General features: G+C 37.1%; 1 protein-coding gene across 1 annotated transcript in view; it reads right to left on the bottom strand.

Moving 5' to 3' along the window:
* LOC103473593 (transmembrane protein 132C) overlaps positions 1 to 27,100 on the bottom strand; it is a 159,847-nt gene that overhangs the window by 56,218 nt on the left and 76,529 nt on the right. The window contains exon 4 of the mRNA XM_008423935.2: positions 5,462 to 5,605. Within this exon, the coding sequence (XP_008422157.1) occupies positions 5,462 to 5,605 (144 nt within the window). The remainder of the gene's footprint in view (positions 1 to 5,461; positions 5,606 to 27,100) is intronic.

The raw sequence follows: 27,100 nt of genomic DNA, 5'->3' as shown, positions 1-27,100 counted from the left end.
TGTACTTCTAACTTTGACATTTTCTGCTATTACAGGTTTTTCTGGATCGAGTTTGCATGCACTGCTAACCCATGTGTGGGTTCTTTTTGGTTACTGTGGCTTTCTCACAGTCCAAAAACATGCATGTTGGTCTTCCGTAATTTGCACTTTGTGCAGGGCTTACCCCGCCTCTAGGACAATGATCGATGGAGATGGCTCCAGCCCACTGCAACCCTGCATGGACAAGCCAGCATAAATGATGCATGGATGGATTGTTGAGAGGGGGACAGGGGTGTGGGGGGATATATACAGGTCCTTCTCAAACAATTAGCATATTGTGATAAAGTTCATTATTTTCCATAATGTAATGATAAAAATTAAACTCATATATTTTAGATTCATTGCACACCAACTGATATATTTCAGGTCTTTTATTGTTTTAATACTGATGATTTTGGCATACAGCTCATGAAAACCCAAAATCCCTGTCTCAAAAAATTAGCACATCATGAAAAGGTTCTCTGAACGAGCAGTTAACCTCATCATCTGAATCAACAAAGTAACTCTAAACACCTGCAAAAGATTCCTGAGGCTTTTAAAAACTCCCAGCCTGGTTCATTACTCAAAACCGCAATCATGGGTAAGACTGCCGACCTGACTGCTGTCCAGAAGGTCATCATTGACACCCTCAAGCAAGAGGGTAAGACAGAAAGAAATTTCTGAACGAATAGGCTGTTCCCAGAGTGCTGCATCAAGGCACCTCAGTGGGAAGGAAAAAGTGTGGCAGAAAACGCTGCACAACGAGAAGAGGTGACCGGACCCTGAGGATTGTGGAGAAGGGCCGATTCCAGACCTTGGGGGAAGCAGTGGACTGAGTCTGGAGTAGAAACATCCAGAGCCACCGTGCACAGGCGTGTGCAGGAAATGGGCTACAGGTGCTGCATTCCCCAGGTCAAAGGTCAAGCCACTGTTGAACCAGAAACAGCGGCAGAGAAGCAGCACTGGACTGTTGCTCAGTGGTCCAAAGTACTTTTTTCGGATGAAAGCAAATTTTGCATGTCATTCGGAAATCAAGGTGCCAGAGTCTGAAGGAAGACTGGGGAGAAGGAAATGCCAAAAGGCCACAAGTCCAGTGCCAARTACCCACAGTCAGTGATGGTTTGGGGAGCCATGTCAGCTGCTAGTGTTTGTCCACTGTGTTTTATCAAGGGCAGGGTCAATGCAGCAGCTATCAGGAGATTTTGGAGCACTTCATGCTTCCATCTGCTGAAAAGCTTTATGGAGATGAAGATTTCATTTTTCAGCACAACCTGGCACCTGCTCACAGTGCCAAAACCACTGGTATTACTGACCATGGTATTACTGTGCTCAATTGTCCTGCCAACTCTCCTGACCTGAACCCCATAAAGAATCTGTGGGATATTGTCAAGAGAAAGTTGAGAGACGCAAGACCCAACACTCTGGATGAGCTTAAGGCCATCGAAGCATCCTGGGCTCCATAACACCTCAGCAGAGCCACAGGCTGATTGCCTCCATGCCACGCCGTATTGAAGCCTGCAAAAGGATTCCTGACCAAGTATTGAGTGCATAACTGAACATAATTATTTGAAGGTTGACTTTTTTTGGTATTAAAACACATTTCTTTTATTGGTCGAATGAAATATGCTAATTTTTTGAGACAGGGATTTTGGGTTTTCATGAGCTGTATGTCAAAATCATCGGTATTAAAACAATAAAAGAGCTGAAATATTTCAGTTGGTGTGCAATGAATCTAAAATATATGACAGTTTAATTTTTATCATTACATTATGGAAAATAATGAACTTTATCACAATATGCTAATTTTTTGAGAAGGACCTGTGTGTGTGTGTGTGTGTATATATATATATATATATATATAATTTATTTATATTAATTTTTTTTTTCACGGAAGTTCTAGGAGGTGGCAGACGCTTAGAGGTAGAACCAGAAGAGAACGGTGCAGTGAAAATAAATATTTGCTCCAAATGAGTGCGAGTAGAATAGGGCTTATTGAGCACGTCAGCATTAGCGTCACAACAAATTATGTACATTCCTGTGCCTTCCTTGAAGATTTTAATCTACAAAAACATGCAAGGAATATAAAACTAAAAATGTTGTTGTCTGCTGTGCACTCTGTTTGGGGTAGAGAAAGTGCACTTCATAATGCTTTTAAGGAGTGTGTGTCACAACATTGCCGTTTTTCGTTTTTTATTGATATATTTCAGTCTTGGCTGAATCAAGCAAAACATGACACTTAGGCTTCAGGCTTTTTTGCCTCCGACTTTCATCTAACTGTTGCTTTAGAGAAAAAAAAAACTCTAAAAGATCTCTTCGACATGTGTAAGCTGATTTTTGCCAATTGAATACGAGGCATGCCACGGTGTTCTGGACCAAAGAGGTTTCATGGGAAACCAGTTAGGAAGGGGGTTTCAGGAGACAAGCTGCAGGAAACGGAGGGACTAGAAACTCCCCCTGTAACTGGGTGGAATGTTGGGTTAAAACACGACTCAGTCTTGGTGGTTCTAATGATAAATAGAAAGTAAATGACCCTAGCCTTGAAAGTATTTACAATGTAATTTCTAAGGCTTTGGGATTCAGTATGGTGAAAGGTAAGGGCTCTTTTTTTATCATGTTAGGGAAGTGGCATGGAGCAAATAAACCATTTTGTACAATGCATGATCTCAGTGTTATTAAAGGAGGTCCTGCCGATGTGCATGCTGGGCTTCTTTAATTGCTCAGAGGGACACCTAATTGAGCAGAGCTATTACTGATGCTGCAGCTGCTTTTTCTGCAGGAACAAGTCGAAATGACACGCTGTTGTAAAAAGAATATGTGATGCAAATGGGAATAGGCTGTTTGTTGCTCAAAACGAGCAACCTCTGTCCCATTATGCAGGCGATCATCCTGTCATATTATATTCAACAGTAACTTTTAGCTGATGGATCAGGAGTATGGGCTGTTCTTCAATAATAGATTGTGGAAGACTGAAAGGCCATCATTCAGTCACAAATAAATCAATCTGCATCCCTTGTTTTACAAATTAATCAACTTGATATTTTATTACAGCAACACAATTAATGGTCACATCTGGTTATTTTGTGGGGTCTGATTTTTTTATTTGCTAAAATTTGAAGGACATCATAATTTAATATGCACATCACTACAAAGACTGAAAAATAACTAAACAACTCACCCCATGACAGAGCAGTGAAGAATTGGACTAAAAGAGCACATGTGATGTTGTTTAATACTCTTTCATAATCTTGTAGTTAAATGAAAACCAGCAAACTGAGATGAATAATTACTTTTGTGATATGTGATTGTGAAAAACCGTAGCGCAAAGCGCCAGGTCACCTGATGCAAATAAATTATAAATACAGCATCAAAATTGTAATCGAAAAAATACAAGAAACAAAAAGAAAAAATGGTTTGCTGGGAAAAGAAAAACAAAAACCAGAAAGGATGGCAACTTGAGATTACAGGAAGTTGATGTGGAGTTGCAGGAAACTGAGGGACTTGAAACAAATGGCTAAACAAACAAATATTGCAGAGTGAACAGAGACGCCATCTCATCAGAATACATAAAAAAAAACCATTCCACTACATCACATTAGGTGTGTATGAGGATGTACTTATAAAGCTTATATGTCTAAAAGTCCCTTAATTTCCATCCGTTTATTTGACATACATTTTGCCTAATAACAATGGTTTGTATGTAGGATAAAAATGACAATACATTTAAACACTTAGATAAAATAAGCTCTATTTTTTATAAATGTCCACCTGCCGTCTAAAAACAGGCTTTGCCCGTGTTATAGGTCAGTCCGTTGGTGAGTTTAAAAGTGCAAAGGAAAATACCAGTCTACGCGTATGACCTTGACTTAAACAATTCTGTATAATTCCATGTTCTTTCTTCTCAGTGGGACAGCAAGAAAGATACATGTAAATGATAGATGACTTGTCATTCATCACTGTCATCACCTTGACATGCAGGAGGAAATAACAACCCCAGTCGGGGTGTGTCACTTCCTGTGTGCTGCTATTCTCTTCAACTTAAGTCATTTACGTGGCCTTGCAGAATGTCAAATTCTGTGAACACTTTGTTTTCATGGTTGGAAACTTGTAATCATCAATCACCTCCGCAAACGTTCACAGCTAAGAGCACAACCTGATTTAAAAGGTTTGAATGACACTGAAAGATCCAAGTGTCAGTGAATTTAAGGCGTATTTACCTGACAGAACCCCAATGGTTTCTATGTATGCAATGGTTAACTTTTAATCAATCATTTAACATCATGTTGCTTCCCTTCAATAACATAACCCATTTATTACTTGTGCATTTTACTTGAAGAGAAGTATTTTAAAATACATTGCATTTGTTCCATGTCAGAAACAAAAACATTTTCTTACTGACCTTTTAAAACAGCTTAAGGATAAATAAGATTCCCCACGATAACATTCAGCTGCTCTAGAGGGAAATTCAATGGTATTGTATTGCATTATAGGAAGAATATCCAAGTGGATGGAATAAACACAACACAAATGCATAATTTTACAAATTGTACAACCACAAAAAAAAGGAGTTGCAGCTTTAAATTCAAAGTTTAAACGTAACTAAATATAAAATTTGCGTGGAATTTTCAAATATGAAGGTGCATCATGTGATGTATTTAGCTAAGTCTTGTTCATAAAGAATGAATGACATCAGATGCTGCCAAAACTATGGTTGCAAAACGTCTGAGTGTCAACAGAACTGCAGCAAAGACTTGGTTTTCATAGCAAGTAAATAATTCTTTGCGCTGCATAGTCCAATAAATAAATACACTTTAAAAATTTTGATATTTCAGAGCTCCATCCATCCATCCATCCATCCATCCATCCATCCATCCATCCATCCATCCATCCATCCATCCATCCATCCATCCATCCATCCATTTTCTTACACCCATGTCCCTCAGTGGGGTCGGGAGGGGTTATTTCAGAGTTACTTAAGATAAATAATGTTTTTTCAGGGAAAAAGTTGAAAACACAGGAATGCGGAAGACTAAACCACAGCTCTTAATTGACTGAAACAAATATACAGCTCTACAAGTTACTTCAGGGCCTCCAGGTTAAGCTACATTTATAAATATTGAAATCTTTATGCACTGGTGTAAAACTAATTATCAGAGGCTGCATATTACAGAATATTTGTTGACATAGAGAAAACTCAACATATTATCCATATCCATTAAGCCGAAGCAAAGCTGACACTTTGTTGAACAATACATTTCAGTGGCCACACTTGGCTGAGAATCTGAGCGCTTTGCAGTGCCAAAAAATATATATTTCTCAGATGCTGAGTCATGCCCAGCTTTTCTTTTAAGCAATCACTTACTTACTGACAAATGTATGACAAATAACATGTCTTGTTTATAATAATTTGCACTTTTAACTAGCAGACAAAGAGAGGCATACGTACCTTTGATTGAAGCTGTTCTCCTTCCTATGGCAGTGCAGTGTAACAACCCTATGACCCTCGCTTCTGACATCCTGACTGACTGTCCACATAACTGGGTTATTGGCTCGAGCTCCCAAGAACACCACTCCATCCTTCATCTTGACTCTGAAACACACAAATTAATTGCTGATGAAAAATAAAACAGTGTGCAGAATATAACATAAAATGTCATCAGAAACAAGTTCTCTGCAGTATTTTATACTTTTTTTAACCAGCACTCTACTCCTCACTGTAAGACATCTACACGAAAAGGCCTTAAAGGTTTTTGATACATGCTGTATGCTGCTAGACCATTGCAAGGTCATAAAATGTTTCTAATATACCCATTTAAGCCAGCAGAAGAAAGCTGGTAGCTCTTTTGGGAATCCAGCACATGTCCTGTATCCTTCAAGCTCTCCTGAAGAGCCTCATCTCTCCAAAATTAGACTGACACTTTTGAATAATTAAAACTTGAATCCAAAAGAAAATTTACTGCTTGCAGCCACTTGTGAAAGATTACATTTGAACTGTAGAATAAAAACAGTTCTGTCATATGGGTGTGGAGACAGACTTTGCATAAAACGTCCCGTGACTTATAAATCACCATAGGGTCACTTATAGAATGCCATGTATGACATTTTGTTGGATGTCTTCCAATTTTGTTGGAGATCTTGATATTGTTTTATGGTGACCATGCTGTGGTTTTGCCCCGACTTTTCCATACTGGTGCTACGGTCCATCATAGTGTTAAGGTAGAAAGCCAGCTGCTTTATCCATAGTGTTGATGGTTGCAGGGCAATTACTAGCTCACGTGGTGACTAAGAGGTACAACGAGGCAGTTCTAAATCAACCTCCTTGACACCAACATCCTGTTAGAAGACATACACAGACAGACATGAGGTATGCATGTCTCTCTGAGTTTTCTGCAAAGGTCAAAAGTCTGGATCTTGTCTCAGTATGTTTTTTTTTTTCCATTTAAATAAAAATGTCTAGTTTTTCAGCTCTTTGTCATTGTCAAACTTTATGTTCAAAGTAAAGATTCCGAGGCACCCATTTCTGCCAGGAGTAACATTGACAACTGAATAAATAAAGGAAAGGCTGCAGGAAGCACACGCACATTTGTGTAGGGTAAACTTTAAAGTGATCATGACGCATTACAGTCAATAGTTTTACCTCAGCCCCTGAAAGTGAAAAAATGCCTCCTGTAGATCCTAATGACAAGAGAACCCTCAAAGTCTCAAGCGTCCTTTGGAATGCCGAAGCATGACTAAGCCTATAAACCTTTTTTCTTTTTTTTTTATTAACAGTTAAGAAACGTAACAGAAAAAAAAGATGAATCATTAGCTGTGTAAAATAGGATTCAGGATTAGCAAGCTTAAACCAATTAGGAATCATTTTGTAGTCAGAAACATTTTGTATATACTTCACTATACCTTAAACCTGAGAGTAATCCAATGGCAGAAAGGTAATTGTCTTCCTGCACCTGGGGTTTGTAAAGCACTTCAATTTCTGCACCACCTGCCCAAGCCTTTTTTATCCTGCCATCATTTCCATTATTCATGGTCACAGTATGTGGGCGGATATACAAATGCTGTAAAAAGTATGACCTGCTTCCTTTTCGGTTTACTGGTATAGCTCTCCTTATCTTCTATTGTCACATTAAATTATCATAAAGTACTAGAGTGGCTTTTGCTTTTTATTTTGCCTTCACAACTTCCTCAAACTCTAAAACATCCCAAAAAATGTATGTGGGCAAGATAGAAGACAAAACCTGGTCCAAAACACAGAACAAAAAAAGCTTAGAGACTTTTCATCTAACTCAATTATGAATATTGGGTCTACTTCATCTTGGATCTGCTAAATACTATAAAAAGATGAATACAAAAGCTGTCCCGGGTAGATAATGACATGACAGTCTATGCAGCGGTGCTTAGAGGAATACAGTCATTACCTTGTCTAAGTCCAACTAGTCACCTTTATCTTATCCAATATCTGCAACAGTAGTAACTGTCCTTGTGGTTGCTGCTCCTTAGAATGAGAGTAAAAGGGCATTGGTGTGGAAACTGAACATAGTTTCCACACCAAGACTGATTGCTCTTTTGCTCACTGTTTTCAGGTTGTCACCTTATCCAAAGCATATAAATGACTGCAATCATATGACAACATTCAAACTGGCAAACAGGGAGCCAGGAAGACGGTCTTCCAATGGACCTTACCACAGGGGCAGCGTTTCATTGGCTAATAACCATTTCACGTCACAGCGCATCTACCACGTGTGTGACCGTCTCACAAACACAAGTTACAGTAGTAAACACATGCTAATGTACATTGTGGACTAGCAGACCGGCAGAAMGTTTTTGCGTCAGGACTCGAAAAAGAATGGTTCTCCACCGTCAGTGGGGTATCTGTACAGGCGATGTCAGGTATCCTGATCGTRTTTGTGGAACTAAAATTCACAGGTTTCCAAAATATGAAACGGAATGCCTTGCTTGGATCAAAGCTTGTGCAGGACCACATTTGCAGCTCAACCGTCATAGGATCAATAAGAACAAAGGAGTGTCTGCTGGTGTAAGTATTATKGCTTTGCTTTCTTTGTGTTTAGTGAATGAAAAAAAGAAAGTCAATAATAAACACATCCATTATGAAAACCTTTTAGCCAAGTACAGCATAATGGCAGTACCGATGCAACTTCTACACCTTGAAGCCTGTCTGTTACAGTCTTACGTTAGCTGAACAGATCAATATGCAATGTGTACAGTATCTGACATATATTAAATATTTTATTTTACCTGAAAAGGCTTTTTATTAAACTGTAATCGTGTTAGCCATGCTAGCACCGACTACCGTGTATCAGGCACATTCGAACATTTGCCAACAGAAATCACTGGTTTCAAAAGTAACCCTGAAAACCATGAATGCCCGACTTACCCAGCCTTGCAAGAACAATAGGCATCAGTGATCTTGTCCACAGTTATATTTATGCTGAGGGTGTGAGAATCTGCTGTTTTTCTCATAGACCGGTAGCATTTCGCTGTGACGAGCACAATGTTGGAGGCATCAAGGCTCAAACACCCTGATGTCGTCCAAAAAAGATGACATGAACTTGTTGGTTCCCCTGTCCATTGTCGTGGTTGATATTTTTTGAAAATCCGGCAGAGATGCTAAACTAATCAACTCATAAATACTCTGCAGAGAGTCAGTTTACACGCCATGTTTACACATAGAAACTAAGCTCCGCGAGGCTTTGTTTGTGAGACATGAAGCCATGTGAGACTTTCGAGGGGCGTTTCTGGGCGGAGCTTGGTAAGGTCCATTGAGGCTGGTTGCAAATACCACAATAGTGTAGCAAGAACATGAAAAAGGGGTTATTTTTCCTAGATTTACATAGGAGATGCACTCTGTTGGCATTATCACTCAATGGTGCCACGGCAAAAATTACAATGCACTACAATAACCGTTTACAGTTTTCCCTATTCATCAAAAGACCAAAAAATAAACAAATCAAAAACAATCATACTGGCTTGTAGAGTTCCAAGACTGTAAAATGTTTTTGTCTTAAGTAACCAAGAGCATTGTTTCAAAAAAGTTGCTACATTTTTAGTAGAAAAATAAAAGGTCACCTAACGGCACATAAAAACCATGGTTTGTGGTTTTTATGTGCCACGTCTGTGGTTTACTATAAGCAAATCCATGGGCTCAAATAAGCATTAAGATTCATATTTAAGATTTGAAGTGCTTGATGCAGATCAGGGGCATTCCTAGCCTGTTTGGTCCATCCATATAAAAAACTATTACTATTGCCATTTTCAGAATTAATTCTGAAATCTGTTTCTACAGGCATTTTACTTGACACAGTTACATTATTACCGCAACACATTTTACATTATTAAAACTGCACCGGTATTAAGGATGGTCTAAAGAAAAGAATTGGCTAATATATCTTCACTTGTCAAACATTGTGTATCTATTTTTATTAAGTAGAAATAGAGCAGGCATATTTCATTCATTGTGTTGTTTTATATAGTTTTAAAGTCAATTTCAGTATTGTCTTCTATTAACTCATTACTTTAAAACTAAGTTAATGTGGACCCAATCCTGCTAAATTCAATAACACACTGTGAAAAGGACAAAACAAATCTCATACTGATCTACAAGAAACAAAACAATTTCCTTGATTTTCAGGGATGTGTGGCAAAAATAGCTGTAATGCTAAACCTAATTGCTAAACCTAGCTAACCAGGAACTACAAGTTAAGTTTCAGCTTCTGTGTCATGTTTCTTTTTTTCTTGCTTTACTGCAAGAAAAGAAGTATGCATTAGCTACATTGAGATAATTCCTCCCCCCCCCCAATACCGGTCTCTACCTGTCAATGTGTAAGAGACAGGCTCCCCCTACAGGTCACCAGTTCATTACAGGGCACTAGTTTAGATAATGTTTTGTGATTATACTTGGCATTTCAGAATAAATTTGCATTTAATCAGTTGCTTAAATACATAGTTAGATGAACTGACCCACAATGAGATTTAATGAAGCAGATTTGAAATGCATGATTGGGTTCTCCCTCCATTCCTTCCTATCCCTCATGCAGTGCATCACATAAACATTGCAGCATGTGACACACTATATTGAGCAGTGGGTCTAAATTAACTAACGACAAGTCATGAACGAGATTGGTTTGGTTAATGTGATTTTTGGTAAGAGAGGGCAATCACTGGAGTTACGAGAGGCAACAATAAGGGAAAGCAATTTGAAAGAAGGCTCACTTTCACGTGTATCAGCACATAAAGCTGCCTCATTAATCCTGTGAAAACCTCTATCTGTAAAATGAGTATTTACAGATGACAGAAAAGGCCATTTTAAACTCCCCCCGTTATAGACCTGATTGACTTCTAGAAGCAACACCGGCAGAGGAAAAAAGCACTCCCTCCATTCCAAGCTCCCTTCTGAATGTTGAAATGTTGTTAGTTTGTTGATATATTTAAAATGAGCAATGCAATGATGTCCGTTATGTTGAGCAATTTGAGCAACATGATATTAGGTTTTGAGAGTCCAAGGCAACGTCTGACACAAAAACAAATCTTTGTTACAGATTGATAGTGTGGGACCCAAGTGCCAGGATGTAGATTGAAAGTTCAGGAAGACATGGAATCTTTATGAATCCGAGGTACAAAAATTTAAAAAAAAGCAGGGCAACTTAACCAAATGCAGGCCCACGGTAGAAATCAGAGATGGATTTGAGCAGTGACTGAGAACCCACATATACTGATCATGTCCTCATCATGGCATTTGCTAGAGGGGAGAGGAGATTTATTTGGAAGCAAGTAAACAATTTGTCCTCAATGTCCATTTGGTAGAAGCAGGAAAAATTGGCAAGCATAAGGATTTGAGTGCATTTGAAAGGGTGATTGCAAGACAATTGGGTCAAACAATCTCCAAGACTGTTTAGTACCCGTTTGATGGTCTGCAGTGACTGATCCAAAGTTGCCCAGCAAAAGGAGCAAAGATGAACAAATAACAGTTATTATTGACTAATAATAACTGTTGTGGTATGTAGGGGCTGATAGGTGTCCCAAATGGGCTTATCTCACAAACAGACTGAATGGCTCATACTGCTGAAAAACTAAATGCTGATCCCGATAAAAAAAACAAAAATAAAAAAACGGTGTTTGGTCGGTATGGATCAGGAAGAGCTGCAGAGTAGTCAGGTTGCTAATGTTAAGATACAATTATTCAGATTGATCAGAACATTTCTCTAGACAGTAACTTATATTTGAAATCTTTGCAAGTCCTTATACATTGTCATAGAGTCTGAAAGTTGACAGATTAAAAACAGTATAACTGATAGTGTGTCAATAACAACTTGATTGCTTTGCTAAATAAAAACCTGAGGAATAAAAACCTCCCCTGGAGGGAGATAACAATAATAATTGAACTAACATTTTGGTTAGAAAAAAAAATTATGTCAAGAGTATTAAAACCAAAACCACAAGTTAAGTTAATGACAACCTTATAAGAGATCAATGTGTCACCCTGTGGACACAGTGGATATCCACACCAATATTCCTGGCTGTCAAGCCTTAAATTTATAGGATGTTTCAAATGGCAGGTGTGTGACAGGCACATAATCTAGCACTGCCATCCGGTGAATAATTGCTGAAACTGCTGAATAAGACATGCAAAGACGTTGACAGATGCAGATCATTACCCTACAGTAAAGACTGCATCACATCTATTCTGTGTCCATTTTTACAGTAGAAGTAGGTATTATTGTTTGCTACCATCCATCCAAATTTCTATTTTTAACTCATGCTCCATTTTCAAATTAGCGTTGAATAAAGAGGGGATCAAAAGAAAGCTAATCCTTTCAAAACAGTCAAATAAAATCATTGCTTTGATGAATTTATGATTGTGTAGTGACAAAGAAAATGCAGATGTGTTTATCGGGTAAGCACATCGGTAGGAAATAAAATGAACTGTTGGTTTTCGAGCTAGTCGGAGAAAATATTCCGTCTTGGTTTGTTTCTTTTTTTTTTGGGAAAAGGAAGTGTAAAGGTCTTCATAGTCAGCTCCAGGGTGGAAGAATAGCTGGAAGTTAGAGGTGTGTGGGCAGAAAGACAAACCAGCAGAGTGGATCAGATAAGACAGGTATTCCATCACGCGGATGAAAAGGGACAGATGATGGGGAAACATTTGAAGAAGGGGAAGATTTAAAAAAAAGATTTTATTGGATAAGTGGTTCGAATAAAAAAAAAAAAAACACACGTTTCCCAAGAGTTACTGCAGCACTCTTGGAAAACATGCTGTCTATGCCTTTATTATATTTTAGTTAACAGAAGAAACATCAAATCCACCTTTCAGCAAAATTTCATTGAAAATACAGAGAAAACACAATGTTTTTATCTAAAGGACATGGACATTTGGTTAAAAACACAAAAAGTGAAACAGTGTCTTAATAATGATGTTTACTGATTTGTAAATGTGGTTGAAAGATGAGTAAACCAATCCTCACATTCAATAGAAATGAACATTTAAATATATTTTTATAGGCAAAAATAACAAGGACAAGCACGTCTGAAAAGCTATACAAACAATGTCCATGGCACAAAAAGAAAAAAACCCCACAAAATATTAATATAACCAAAGACCAAGAGGAGAAAATATGTTCACTACATTGCAGTCTAGTTAGCAAAGATAATGTACTTACAGCGCACCGTCGTGCCAAAGCACCGCTTAAAACCTTTATATTATGATTTTATGTGTTAGACAAACACAAAGCAGCACACACCTGTGAGGTGGAAGGAAAATGAGAGGTGGCCTTCAGAATCTCTGCAAATACATGTCTGAAAAGTGTGGCATGCTTTTGTGCACAGCCTCTTTTTATAGTGGTAATGCATTTTGTTATTATTATAAATACCACTATTCTATAAAACATTAGAGGTTTGTTAGAGAACAATGCTGCGCAAATAGCATCATGAATATCAAGGACTGCAGACAGTAACCCAGGAGTAAGAAACTTTACCAGGGGTAGATTATAAAATTAAATTCCAAGCTGTGAAAAACTCACTCTCCATGAAATGATCTGGTGATGTAAAGAATATGGCAGATATGCCCTGTTGAAAGGGCTACATTCAGTTACACAATTCACATCAGCTTGTGAAGTATTACTTTCACATGAATACTTCCTGCATAACCTAATAAATAAATGAAACAAATAAATAAATGAAGAAGCTGTACTGTAAATAAGTCAACACAAATCAATGGTTGTGTTATAGTCAATCCTTACTCGTCTAATTACCATACACACCTTTGATGTAACATAAATAACTCCAGACAACCAGTTAACTGAATAGTTTCTTTTAATAAGAACTTGGAAAAATAAACCCTTAGCTCCAAATGAGGCTACACAATACCTCAAAATTATCAAAAACCTAAATATGGAGAAATGCCATTAATTCCCAATGTTAAATGTTTCCCCAAAATAAAAATGAAGCCGATAAGGCACTTTTCCTTTTCAGTCCCTTATGTGTTAATCACTTTAACTTTGTTTTTTTTAATGGAAAAACCCTTCTTTTTAACCGTTGTTTTACTATAACCAGAATTTAACTTTTGTCCCCAACAGAACTCCATAACTTTACCGAGAATTTACAGATCTAAACTTAAACACAATATCACGCATGGGCCCATGCTATCTCTCTGTCTCTCTCTGTCTCTCTCTGTCTCTCTCGTACACACACGCACGCACGCACACGCACACACACACGCACACACACACACACACGCACACACACACTGTCAGGTACCGGTTAAAATTTCTGTTGCAGGCCTGATGAAGCTAGGGTGCGATGTCGCTACTAAAATCCTCTTCTCCCAGTTTAAACAATAAAACCAACTCAGACCTGCTCGCTCAGAACATGCACGAAAAAGTCCAGTTCCTTCTCCCACCTCAACTTCTGCAGGCGTTAGCAGCGGTCTCCATTAGCTTCCTCCTTGTCTTCTCCCGCGTTCTTCTACCTTCTTCTTCCCATCATGCCATTGTCCTGTTTTTTTGTTGTTGTTTTTTTTGGGAGGGGGAGTGGGGGGGTCCCACTCTGTTGAGTTCACTTGTCCCTCGTTAACCTAAACTCCTTTCACAGATAGGAGATTTGATGCAGTCTTTAAACTAATAAAATAATTGATGAAACAAGAATACACTTATGTAAGTACACAAGTCATCTCCAGAAAAGCTTTGGCTTTCTGCTTTTTCCATTATTTCTCACGTTTCTCATTTATATTTTTAATATACCTAAAACCAACCATGTAAATATTTTGCAATGTGTAAGAGACAGGCCTTAAGTACATGGTTTTTAAACAGGGGTTACATGTAATTTCTGAAATAATTTAAGTAGGCTACCGCTCCCCCTTAAATTGTTTAACTGGAGAGTAAGCCAAACTGCACTGAGCTTGTTTTGCAGACCCATGTTCCTTAATTGACAAACACCTGCGACCAAATCCTTTTATGAAATAAGCACAGAAACTCTTTGCTCCCCTCATTCATTAACAAAACCATCTCCATTACCTTTGGGAAAATTAAATTAAATAGTAGCCACTGACACATGAACCCCGGCTGGGACCTGGACCAGTAAATTAGGAATGTGAAGCAGGGCGGGCGGGCGAGGAGATGCCCTGAGTCAATTAGCTGGTCGGTGAAGTGTTTTTAGGGGTGAGTGAACCACCGGCAGATGTGGTGATAAAGAGGGAGTTAATTCAATTAATGAATTTGATGCTGCTCCAGCCATTATCAGAGCCAGTAAGGAGTGCTGGTGCGGAGCAAAAGCTGCAAACACAAAACAAGATTAACACTGTCTGATTAGAAGCGTTCGCCAGGCAAAGCTCATCTCTATGCACACAATGTACTGGGCCCTCTCCTTGTGTCACTCCTTTGTCTCACTTTCAGCACATCTCAACTCCTATCTCCATCTGAATGTCTATCTTCCCCCTTTGAAACAATTAGCTTTTCTCCCTCTTTCAACTAACCTATCCTCCATCGGTGTTCTGTGCTAGATTCATTAATTTATTCATAAAAAGCAATCAAGATATCCTACACACTGTTAGTCATGCTAATTTGTTTCATTTAATTTAACTTACTTCAGTGAGTAAACTTTCATCATGTAATTTAAAGGTCTACTGACTGAAACATCTTAATTAAATAAAGTGCCTACAAGTAACTGTAAGTTTGTTGCAAATCTTGATCAGTTCAAATTTACGAGCTGGGCTAAGTATAGAGTTGTTCAAATATATAATAAATGAAACATTATTCATCCCAATTATTGACAACATATTACACATATTACATATTTCATTTAAAGAGCGAAGAAGGAGTAAGGCACAATAAAATATGTTGTACATGCAGCAAATACTTCTAGTCTGCACCCAGAAATAGTCCCACTGTTCTACTTGGATTGGCTTGACATATTCAAAGCCATAGTTTGAAGGCCTAGCTCTGAATTTTAACCTTTTGAAATGCTAACTTCACTTCACTTTGGAAAATGGAGGAACATTAGTCCCACTGTTCTACTTGGATTGGCTTGACATATTCAAAGCCATAGTTTGAAGGGATGTTAGAAATGATGGAGGAAAATGTATAAAAGTTTCAGTCCAGAGAAGGAAATAAAAAAAAGAAGGGTGAATGAATTATGGTCTTATAAACTAAACTAAAAGTAAAATTTTTGTTTTTAAAGGGCTTGGAGGGACCAAATTAAAAACTGTGGAGTCACCGGCAATGAAGTGTGGACAAGAGATGTCCTCAAAATAAGCAATGATTTCCACTGAAGAAATCACTTAATTATTTTTATTTCAGTTCTTTATTTCATGTGTGCTTATGAGAAGTTTAAAAACAAGTGCACCCCCTACGAAGCTGAGAGAAAGACTCTTGGTGAAACACTGGTTCAACTGAGTTGGACACTGTGTAATGGAGTTCATACAATAAGATAAAAGAATAAGAAAAATAAACTCTGTAATGAATGTTTTTGCAACCTCTCCTCCCTTAATGTTAATGCACACCCTCTAATTTTACCTGGAGGCTGTTCAGTAAAGCTGTGTTAAATTGGCCTAGCTCTGAATTTTAACCTTTTGAAATGCTAACTTCACTTCACTTTGGAAAAAGAAAAGGGAGGGGGAATCTATCACTGCCAAAGATCAATATCTGTATTATCAAGACAATAAAGGAGATGGGTCTGTTTTGAGAATATCCGAGTTGAGAAGAGTTTAAATGTTCTTCTGAAAAGGGACAGGTGTAAAAAAAAAAGGGGGATTTCTACTAAGTGTTACTTAGTTATACCTGAGGTGGATTGATTTCAGTTCTTTGAAATTTGGTCGATGCTGACTGTCACCAAACAAGAGACACCAATACAATCAGGTGGCCATACAAGCCAATGTACTTTACAACAAAATGCTTTGACAATTTACTTTGGAACTACTGGGAGAGAAAAATTATTGATAGTTTCAGGCATTGTAGGCATTGTTTGATGCCTCAAAAGAACAATTTGGTGTCTCATCTATGGTAAGAATAAACATCTCTCTCACATTGTTTACCTTGTCTTTGGCTGGGAGAATGACTGACATGTGGAGTCTAGATGCAAGCACTGGAAAATCCTTGGCATCATTTAAAAAAGAAGGGATATAAAGCAAACGTCAGGGAGAACAGTTTACTTCAAAGGGGGAAAAAAAGTTGGGCGATGTGACTTGACATCTAACGACATTGACAAATTCATGATAGGTCAAGAGCAACTCCCACATCCTGCAGAGCCTAAGGGGAAGATTTATGTTAACATGGCTGCATAAACTCAGCCTTTGATCGTGTCAAAAATCCCTGATCTTCCAAAGTTTAGTAATATTTGCTGATCTTATTTCAGCTTTAGTTCTAAGAATTTCCTCATTTCCTGTCGAAGAAATAGCAAACTAGAAGATAATTCTAAGGTCTTAAAAATGTTTAAGGTATTGATGTAATTTTGTTCAAACTAATACATTTCAAGTCACCAGAAAATGAAAACAAAACCTCGGTCAGCTCTGGACCATCAACAAATGAATGACTTTACCTTTACTTGGCTTTAAAGTTATTTAAAAGCCAAGATGCTGTGCAAAGAATTATTCGGTCCAAAACATTGAAATCAGGGGATCCAATCATTTCTATGGCCACACTTGTATAAAATCCTCCACCTGGGCATGCAGACTGCTTCTACAAACATTTGTAAAATAATGTAAAAACAATTGTTGCTCTCAGGAGGCCAGTGAATTTCATCATAGTATCATGACAGACTGCCATCTGTGCAAAAAGTATGGTGGTGAAATTGCCTCGCTTCTAAATATTAATCACAACATGTTGGTTTAATATGACAAAGTGGATGGGATTGGAGATAACAGCCACTTATCCACGAAGGCCATATAAAATCCCACAGTGGTGTCAGCGGATCCTGAGGCCAAAAGAGTAGAGACTACCAACTCTCTCAAGAGTCAGATGTTACAAACCTTCAGCCTTCTTACAGGATTCAGATTAGTTTAAGAACAGTACATGGAGAGCTTCATTGGTGAGATTTCCAGGGACATGTAATTGTATCTGAGCTTTACTTCAGCTAGTTCAATACAAATATCAAGTTCATTGGTAGCAAGGCACCCTGGGACTGCACGGTAGATCAGTGGAGATGCAGTTTCACCATCAGTCTCTGGAGGTATGCATCATGTGCACAAATGGATGGATTGATGTTGATTAGTTTTAATCAAGGCGGTTGCTTGTATTCTACTCAGCTGCAGCAAAATGTTTGTGTCATATATAAGAATAATGAGCAGATTTCAGAAAAACAAACTGGCAACAATAAAACACATGCTAGCATTTTGTAAAGAGAGCTAGGAGAGGATAGAATGGCAATATTTCATTAGCAGAGATTCTCAGCAATCACCTTAAGCCAAGTTGATAAAAATTCCATTCAATTAGATATGTTCCATTAAGATTATTTTAAAATCCTTACAATGTTTCTTGAACAACTGTATCATCACTGTCAACACCAGAGGGAAGTATTAAGAAAATGTATTTTTTGTCTTTGCAAGCAGATAGAAACATAGAGCCACACTACTATCAAATGATGGAATTATCTTAAGGTTTTGTAGAATGTGGCATTTACTGATTTTTCTGGTTGGACTATGAAGAGAAAACAAATAAGATGGAAAGTTTTAACACTCATACTAGATGAGCTGTTGTCAACGCCCAGCAGTATCTAAGCTTGTTGGGACACAAAGCTGAACTATTTGTTTATTTCTTCATTGCACTTTTAAAAACTTTAAATATTGTGATCTATTCGTTAACACATTTTCCCCCAGTAGTCTGGAACAAATTCTTTCGTAAGATCAAGTGCCTTATTTGGCATGTCAAACATTTTTTCTCAGGTTCAAAATATACTTGAGCCAAAATCTTCATAATTTATATCAAGTACAAAAAAAAATAAAATACTGCAACTCTGAATAAAAATGGGTTATGTGTGGACTTGAATATTACAGCGATCTCTGTGTGTACCGACTGTGTACTTAAAGCAAGCCAAGGGAATGATGACACCAAGGGGTGTGACAGTGCAATATCCAATGCTGCATAAAGAGTCACCTCCAGTACATCACAGCTTGACTCTCATTACAATGTAATATTCCAAATGTAAAATTCAAGAACATTACTAGTCTGGTGCACAGACATGTTGGACATTTCAATCCTCAATTGAGTCACTGGATTTGTGGATCAAGCACTGGATTTTAGATGAGAACTCATTTGAAAACTATGTCATGATGGTTTTTCGTTCTTATTTTTCTTGTTTAGCAGGAAGGCTTGCCAATCAGGGTGGCAAAAACTTCCAATTTCCAATTTGCTCTAATGCTGGATTTCAGGAACCAGCGACTACTGCTGCTGTGCTGTAGATTACAGTTGAAGGAATGAGGTCATGTTGTATCAGACTGATCCCTATGGCTGCTATTTGAAAGGAAGCCTAGCCAGTTAAACGCAGGATGCAAACACACACAGTCAGTGCTTCCAGTAAAACCTACTTGACACAAGGTTGGATCCAGGGGATAAAAATTAGACTTTGCATTTGCTCTGTGGGGTTGGATGGATGATCCTGGACTGATCCAATATTTGGAGGGATGCAGAAGAGGGCAAGCAGTATAATCTCAGGATATAGCATGGCAGATTATTACAAGTTGGTAAACCTGATGTAGAACGGGTTACACAGATTAACTCTGACGCTGCTGTTGGTGATTAATTTGTCACAATTTGTGCAGTTACTGTATTGCTCTAAATTGCACATTTACCTCAAAAGGCTTCATAATCTGCTTTGTTTTCACACAGAAAATTTCAACAAGAAAACTCATGGAAGCAACAAGGCAATTTAGACACAAACTTTATAAATTGGTTCGTAGAGCAACTTTTCCCCTTGGACTGGATGATAAATGCACTTTCTCTAGCTTTAACACGTATCAATCTACAACATCTTGGCATTTAAGTCCTGTTTAGATTGGTTTCATGAAATTTGAAATTTATATCATGGTAAATGTACCTGATTTAGAAGATTGTAATATTCTTTCTTTCCACCTTTTGAAACAGACTCTTTCCTGTCCACTTGTAGATCTCTGTCTCTGTTTACATAGAAATTGATCTGATGCACAGTGCTGGATATATATGTCCCAGTCTCTAAAAGGAATGTTTTTCATGCATTTTCACCAAACTGAATGGCGGTATTGGCAAATATGTGTAAAACTAAAAAAAAATAAAAATGTCTGAGTGCTTTTCTGATTACCCCCTTGTTTATGGTGTGCTTTTCTTTTGGTATGTATTCATGTTTGCATTTATGTATGCATATACCTATGCATGTATTTATACAAGTATAAAGAAAACTGAGCAAAATGTGTCCTCTGCTTGATAACTTTCTGTTCATTTGCTTTACTGTCAGAGAAATCAAACATGTATGCATCAAATAGAGTAACAACATAATAACTATAACTGTTGTGTATATACAAATTACACTCGTCTAAAACCATTACTTAAACAATTCATCTTTGTGTATGCTAAAGCTTTTTAATCACAGTCTTTACAAATGGCTGACTATCCGTAATACCCTCTAATTAGATCATAAATTGTATGAGCACATTGCTGTGCCAGGTTTGACACGTGCAAACAAAAACGTTAATGGACCAATGGCATGGACGGCATAAACAGTAAGAGCTAAAGCAGTTGAGAAGAGACTAATTGCTTTCTTGTACCCTATTCGAAACTCACAGAGGTGTTAAAGCTGCCATTCTGTGGTTTTTCAGTGGCAGGAATTGAAAAATAGATACAGTAAGTTTTCCAGCTTCACCAAGGTTGAGGGCAGTCATTGTACGTGATGAAATAGATAGCTGGCTAGGTACTAAACTCAGAGTGCTGTGAGAGTCTAAATGTCACTTGTTGTTGTATTTGGCAGTATTGTGACATTTCTGTGTTGCTCCGGGAGGCAAGTTGATTGCAGGAGTAGCAAAAGTGAGAATAAAGATGACGGCCACCATGCAAATCCAACAATGCCCAACTAAAGGTTGACATTATTGTGACATTGAACATTTCGCAAACATCAGATAATTGGCTCTGTCAGAGAAAAAGCACACTACAACAAATAAATAAATCCCATCCTGATTTCATGTTACTCTTTCAGCAGGAAAGAAAATAAGCACATAATGCAGTTTATACTATTGGGTAATAGAAGGTGAAATTGCTCTTACATCAATTCAAGTCTGATCTGGCATGTCAACCATTGTATAAGATCAGTATGAATTTCATTATTTGCACCAGTGCGCTTACTTGAATAGTAACTCTCAGCAGACTTCACATCATATAGGAGACACGGAAAAGCTATCGGTGAGGTTTGCCAAGTGCAAATTTGTGTTTGTGCTAAAATTGTCATGGTAGTTGAGTGAATAGGTGTGGATAGGGAGGAAAAGACGTGATCTCTCTTAGCGCTTGTTTTATACCTTTTTCGGTTTGTTTTCAGATAGCGGTATCAGCAGTGCAAGCAAAATAATCTAAATTGAAATCATGTAAGGATTTACGGACCAAATTGTTTCTCAAAAGGCTTTTCAAAATGATGCTTTTTTTTTACTTTTGGTACAAACAACAACAGAATTTTTAAAGTTCATGTTTCGCACTAGATAAGAAAAAAAGTTTTTTCCTTATTGCATCTTTCCCAAACTCATCTTTAAATTCTTAGGTGGAGTAGATACACAAACAGAAAAAAAATAAATAAAATTGCATTGTTGTAAAACTGTAGAAAACAGAAAAAAGTATACATTATATTGCTAGAAATTTAAAAAAAATCCTGACTAAGTATTTTCACCGATTTCATAAAACGAAGCCTGCTAAAATTTTTCATTCAACACTCATGAAAGAACTTAAAATGGCAAATGACTATATGGCATCTTACTAAAGTAAAGTTGGACTCAGTACAATAAAATCTAGTTAAAATATCGCTGATGGAAAATTTCTCCAGTCCTTTGAATGAAGCTGTTGCTTAACTGGGGAGTCTTTCGGTGGCAGACCGCTGCATCCTACTGCACAAAAGAGCATCATGGTGGATCCTTCCTTGTGTATTATATAAAAATACATTGCAGTTCACAGTGAAATGTATGGAGTGATTTGAACATTACTCTATGAAACAATAAACTTCTTACTTTACTGGTGATTTTGGTAGACTGTTGAGATGCAATGATAACTGAATGACAAAATGTAGCTGTGGGATTTCTCTTTATCTTTTGTGTACGTCTCCAACATACTAGTTCAAAGCACATTGGCAGTATGATTAAAATGAGAACTTAAACTTCAACATTTGTTTACTTGGTTTCTTTGTGTGGTTTTTTTGTATGACAGTAGAGAGATAAATGTTAATTTAATTTAATAAAAAAATGTTAAAGGCTTTTTATACATCTCAACCATCGGCGCTAATGACATTGGTTGGCATAGCAGAGAACAGATTTTGATTTATTTAATTCACAGCATAACTTGGTAACTATACAAAACCTAGCTCATCAACTACTCTTGAAAAAAGCTATTTTATTTTATTTCACCAGAATAATGAGAGTTCATTGCCAGCTATGACCCTTTTTAACTGTCACAGCCTTGAACAACAGTAACATTAGTACGGAAAATAACTTTGGCTTTTCAAGCGGTCTTAAAGGCCAGCATCGAGTGTGCTCTAGTAATATTGTGTTACCAGAATAAAAAACCGACTACCTCAAAGAAGTCATAGTTTTCAACTTTGGCTTAATCCCTCAGAGAAGATTTTCCATTTCTTAAAAAAAAAAGTTTTAGATCTGGTAGTAAAGTTAAAATAAACTATGTAGAAAGAATTACTGTTTGGACAAACATGTCACACTTCCCAGACGACGTTAAAATAAACTTAATGACATCTTTTTTGTGTAAACAACTGTGCAAGATAACATTATCCTTGCAAAACAGTTTCATCATGCACTGTTCATGGTGTTCATTTCAGAGGACGTGCCTCACATTCCTGAATCCCAAGCTAGGATGTAATTTAAATAAAACCCAAGCTTTACACACACGCTGACAGCAGACATGGATTGTTTCTCTTGCTCTCTCTCCCCATCTCTCTCCGTCAACGGGTAGATAAAATCCACAATAACTCCAGGTTTGATTCAAATCGCAGTGTGCTGGTCTCTCGTCATGGCCTCTTACTTTACCTTCACCTTTACTGAATCTTTAACGAAAAACTGCAAAGAAGAATGCGATACAAAGTTTTACACTTTTAACGCAGCTGCTTTCAAAGTTAAATTTCAATTCCGCAAAGCAAATATTTGCCCACAGTGTGAGTGCTGTGACTTTCTCGCCGCTGTACTCTTGTCGGTGCTTACGAGCGTGAGAGGTGTTCTTCCACTTTGTTGTGTAAATAAGCTGCCACTTCCTCCGGCAATTTAAATGACTCCATGGCACGCTGTAATTGTCAGGAGAGATGAGAATCAAACAAACTAATCTCACAACTGATTGTTTCCACAGCTGTTGAAGATTTCCAGCAACTCCGTCTTTCTCCTTCTCTCTCTTTTTCCACTTTTTATTCATTTTGGAGACATGAGTTTGTCTTTTTTTATTTAAGGTTTTCTGCAGGAGTCTGACTCAAATATCTTAGATAAATGAAAATGATGGTGGCAATAAACTTAGGTTTGTTCCTTGGATTTCATTATCCAGAAGGCAACAAAGACAATCAAACAAAAATAAAAATATCAAGCAAGATATTTATACATATAGAGTAAGGTGTAACTACTACTGATATGTGCAAAAATAAAGTTAATGTATGGTACATACACCGTTTACAACTGTGGTGTACAAAAAAAAATAATACAACTGCAACATATTCATTTCATAATAATTTCCCTCCACATCTGTAGCTCTTCTTTACACCTACATGCCTGTGCTTTTTATTTGCCAGCTTTTATTTGTTCGCTTATACTATTACACTCGTTTTCATCTCTGAAACGTATCGACTTGAACTGTTTCCTTAGCTACTGTAATCAGATATTTAAATGGTGAATTCTTAACTTGAATTAGTTCTAATATATATATTTTCATACACAGTATGTATAAATGTTTTAGTTGTTATGGACTACTGGATACTCATGTATTCATGCATCCACATATCTATCCCTCTATCTATTCTTACTACTTCTTTTGACTAAATAGAGATATTCATTAAAAGAAAAAATATTTCTTCCTCCACAGATTTCAACACATCCTCTGCAAAATTGATATAGAGACGCGTTATGGACCACTGTGGGAATTTCAAGCTATGATGACATTAAGTAACTTTATTAGAGCTTCACGATATTGCATGTTTTAAAATTGAAACAAAAATGTATTACACCAACTATTTTTACTGACAATGGATTAACAACAATTATTCCCCATGCTGCTAAAAAATTTATTTAATTATTACAGTAATAATAATGTTATCTCAAAATATTTGCTGTTGATTGCCAGCAGTAATGTCTTTTAAATCACCTCTAATTATTATTATTATTATTTTGTAAATGGGGAAAACAACTTTACTTAGGATAGGTGACCAGGTGACCAGAAATGAGCACAGGAAGGGCAAAATAAATTACTTATTTTTCCATACAGTTGGTTTTAAACCTGTAAGTTAAGAAGACATTCATTTATCTTGAATTTAACTAGAAACTGGCCCGTAACAAGCAGAGACCTAACAACATCTCAGGCTTGGCCTTACCTAATCTATGGTTTTACTGTGAGGCATATAAAATATGAATTTCATTATCTATGCCTTTCTGCAAAGATTAATCCGAATCATCAGTATTGCAAGATTGCAAGAGCTCACACAGATATCGGGACACAAAACATACATATAAATCATCTTATAAACAGTGCAAATATCACCTAATTTGCTGGTGGATAAACAGAGCCCTGAGTCAAACGTCTGACCCAGCTGACCCCAAAATGGCATAAATAACAGAAATTTCCCTTGGAAAAAGAAAGCATCATTATAAGAGGTATTTATTTCTGTTTTTAGCAAACACAATACCGGTTATTGTGTTTGCTAAACACAATAACCGGTGTTATTAGAAAGGTTGCTTTCTAACATTTTTATTATGGAAAATGCTTTGTTCCTCCATCTTTTACTCAAATTAAGCACAATTTTCTAAGATAAAAATATAGCAACCTCCATACATTTAACAAAATAAGACCCAATGACCAAGGTGCTTTCCCAAGGTGCTTGGTAACATTGCAACTGACTAACTTTCTTCTCCACTACATGTTAGCAGTTCTTATCAACCAGCAGCATGCCCTCAGCGTTGCTCTCACTTCACAGGGCTACCAACACCTCAACTGCCGGTGGATGTTTACACTGATCCCTTTATAAGAAGAATTCCCTTTGGGATGTTCTCTCTGTTTGCGTGTGTGTGCGTGCGTGTGTGGGTGTGTAAAGCTCCCTTGAGCCACAACACAGTCTGTCTGCATCAAGCTGTGGGGAGTGACAATGCTGGGTCTGTTCTCCCTGGCAGCAGTAAAACACTGTTTGCCAGCGAAGGGGAGACCACTGATCATTTAGACCTGAACTGACCTCATCAGGAGGAAAAATGTTAAAGGTAAAAGCATGATATGTTTGTAGTTGGCGTTCTTTTTTATTAGAGACGAGATTAATAGATTTTGCTATGCCCTTTAAGACGGTGTCTCCCAAAAGTATGCATAAACCTTGCTGTTTCCCGTACTTATCAAGTGCAACCACAAATGTTTGTGTATTTTGTAGGGAATTTAGAACAAAATTGTGGGAAAATTGCGAAATCAAAGGAAAAGTAACACATCGTTCTCCAATTTTGCAAAATAGAATGCGTTATGTAATTTTGTCTTTAATCCCCGTACACCAATATCCAAAAATAAAATGCCAATGTAGTAAAATTTAGGGTGGATTAGGTTATAATTAAATATCATATGCTTTTAACATATCATGGAGTGCTTTTCAATCCACCAGCAAAAAATGGACAGAGTACATCACAAATGCAACAACAGTTTGGTTTTTTTGGATACATAAGACAGCCTTTGTTAGAAGACTCCAATTTGGAGTTAAAAGCCAGAGAGGGGAGATACTCAGAACTTGTGAAATAGGGCGTTCTGATCAGATTAGACCAAAGCTCAACTTTTTGGCCTACACTCAACAAAAGCAACTATGAAATGGTTTGGATCAAAGCCCATTTCTCTTGTCGGAGAGTTGATTTTGCTACAAAAATCAACTCTCCGACAAGAGAAAAGCTGGTAAAGTTTTCCCTTAAGACTTGCATGGGTTCTTGCAGTGAAAGGTGGTTCAGAAAGGTGTCAGTTGTATTTTCAATGGTTATATAACAATTTGAAACTCTATTGTACAATTATTCATTGATTGGTGTTGGTTTGTCAAACAAACTCATCATAAACAAACTGAAATTTGTGGTTGTAGAATTACCAAATGTGGAATGGTTGAAAGAATATTCATTTTGTGAGCGATTGTATTTTATTTCAGTTTTTGTCCGGTGTCAACTAATTATTTTCTACATCTACGTTTAATGTGAAGGGATTTTTTTTGTTACTTTCCTGCTGCCACTTATTTTCCTAATTAATTTTCTCTGGGATTACATATTTTTTAGTTTCACAATAAATGTTTTTGTTTCTACATATAATTTTCTCCCACACAAATATTTATAAATCAATTTATCAATTTATTAAAAAGAATTAAAAAAAACTACAAATATTTGAAAAAAAAAAAAAATACAGAAAACATGTAAAAGAAAATACGAGGAACAGCTTCGTTTCTAAAAGTGTCAAAACTGAATAAATTTCCTTTACTCAGTTCAGCACTAAGCAGATATTATTTAATCATAAAGTCAAACCCACCCTATAATCATACTTTTGGGGAACTATTTTGAGTGATAAACACTGATGTGTACTCTCCAATTTGTTAAGTAGTTCTCAGCAGCACTTACAGAAAAAATAGAAAACATCCTAGTTTTTTTTTTTTTTTAAAGACATGCTATGCTTGAAAGAGTTCGTCACCAAGCAAAATAAAGAAATAAAAGCAGCATGCTGACATCTCAGCTGGGCAATCTGTTAGCCAGTGTTTTAGTCCTTTTTTGCTTCCTGTTGCTCATCACTCCACATCTCTTTCAAGCCCTTGACAAAAACCAGCAGGAAGGAAATAGCTAAGACAAGGCTATGATTTTTTTTTTGACACATTAATTAGTAAGATACTTGCATTAGTAGACTGAGATACAACATAAAAAGATGTTTGTTCCATATTTTAGCCTTGCTCTTAGGAGTTTGGTGCCAAACTGTGTAAATATAATGTGCACCTCTCCTGGAGTCACAATAAGATCTGAAACGTTTCTTTTCACTCACACTTGCGAGTGATCAAAGAATCATTTAAACCTACCAAGAAAACTTATAAATTACTGTCTCAAGTGTTATTTAAAGTTAGTCGCTTACATTTGTTCACACGAATCTGTGGGTGAATCACCAAGCACAAGAAGTTCAGAGATGTTTTTTGGTATGGTTGGTGATTGAGATGCAAAACAGGTAAGCCTGATACATATATA

This window comes from Poecilia reticulata, linkage group LG12 (genome assembly GCF_000633615.1).
Source record: "Poecilia reticulata strain Guanapo linkage group LG12, Guppy_female_1.0+MT, whole genome shotgun sequence".
NCBI lineage: Eukaryota > Metazoa > Chordata > Actinopteri > Cyprinodontiformes > Poeciliidae > Poecilia > Poecilia reticulata.
The sequence above is the reverse complement of the archived record's forward strand: the minus strand, read 5'-3'. Positions and strand labels throughout refer to the sequence as shown.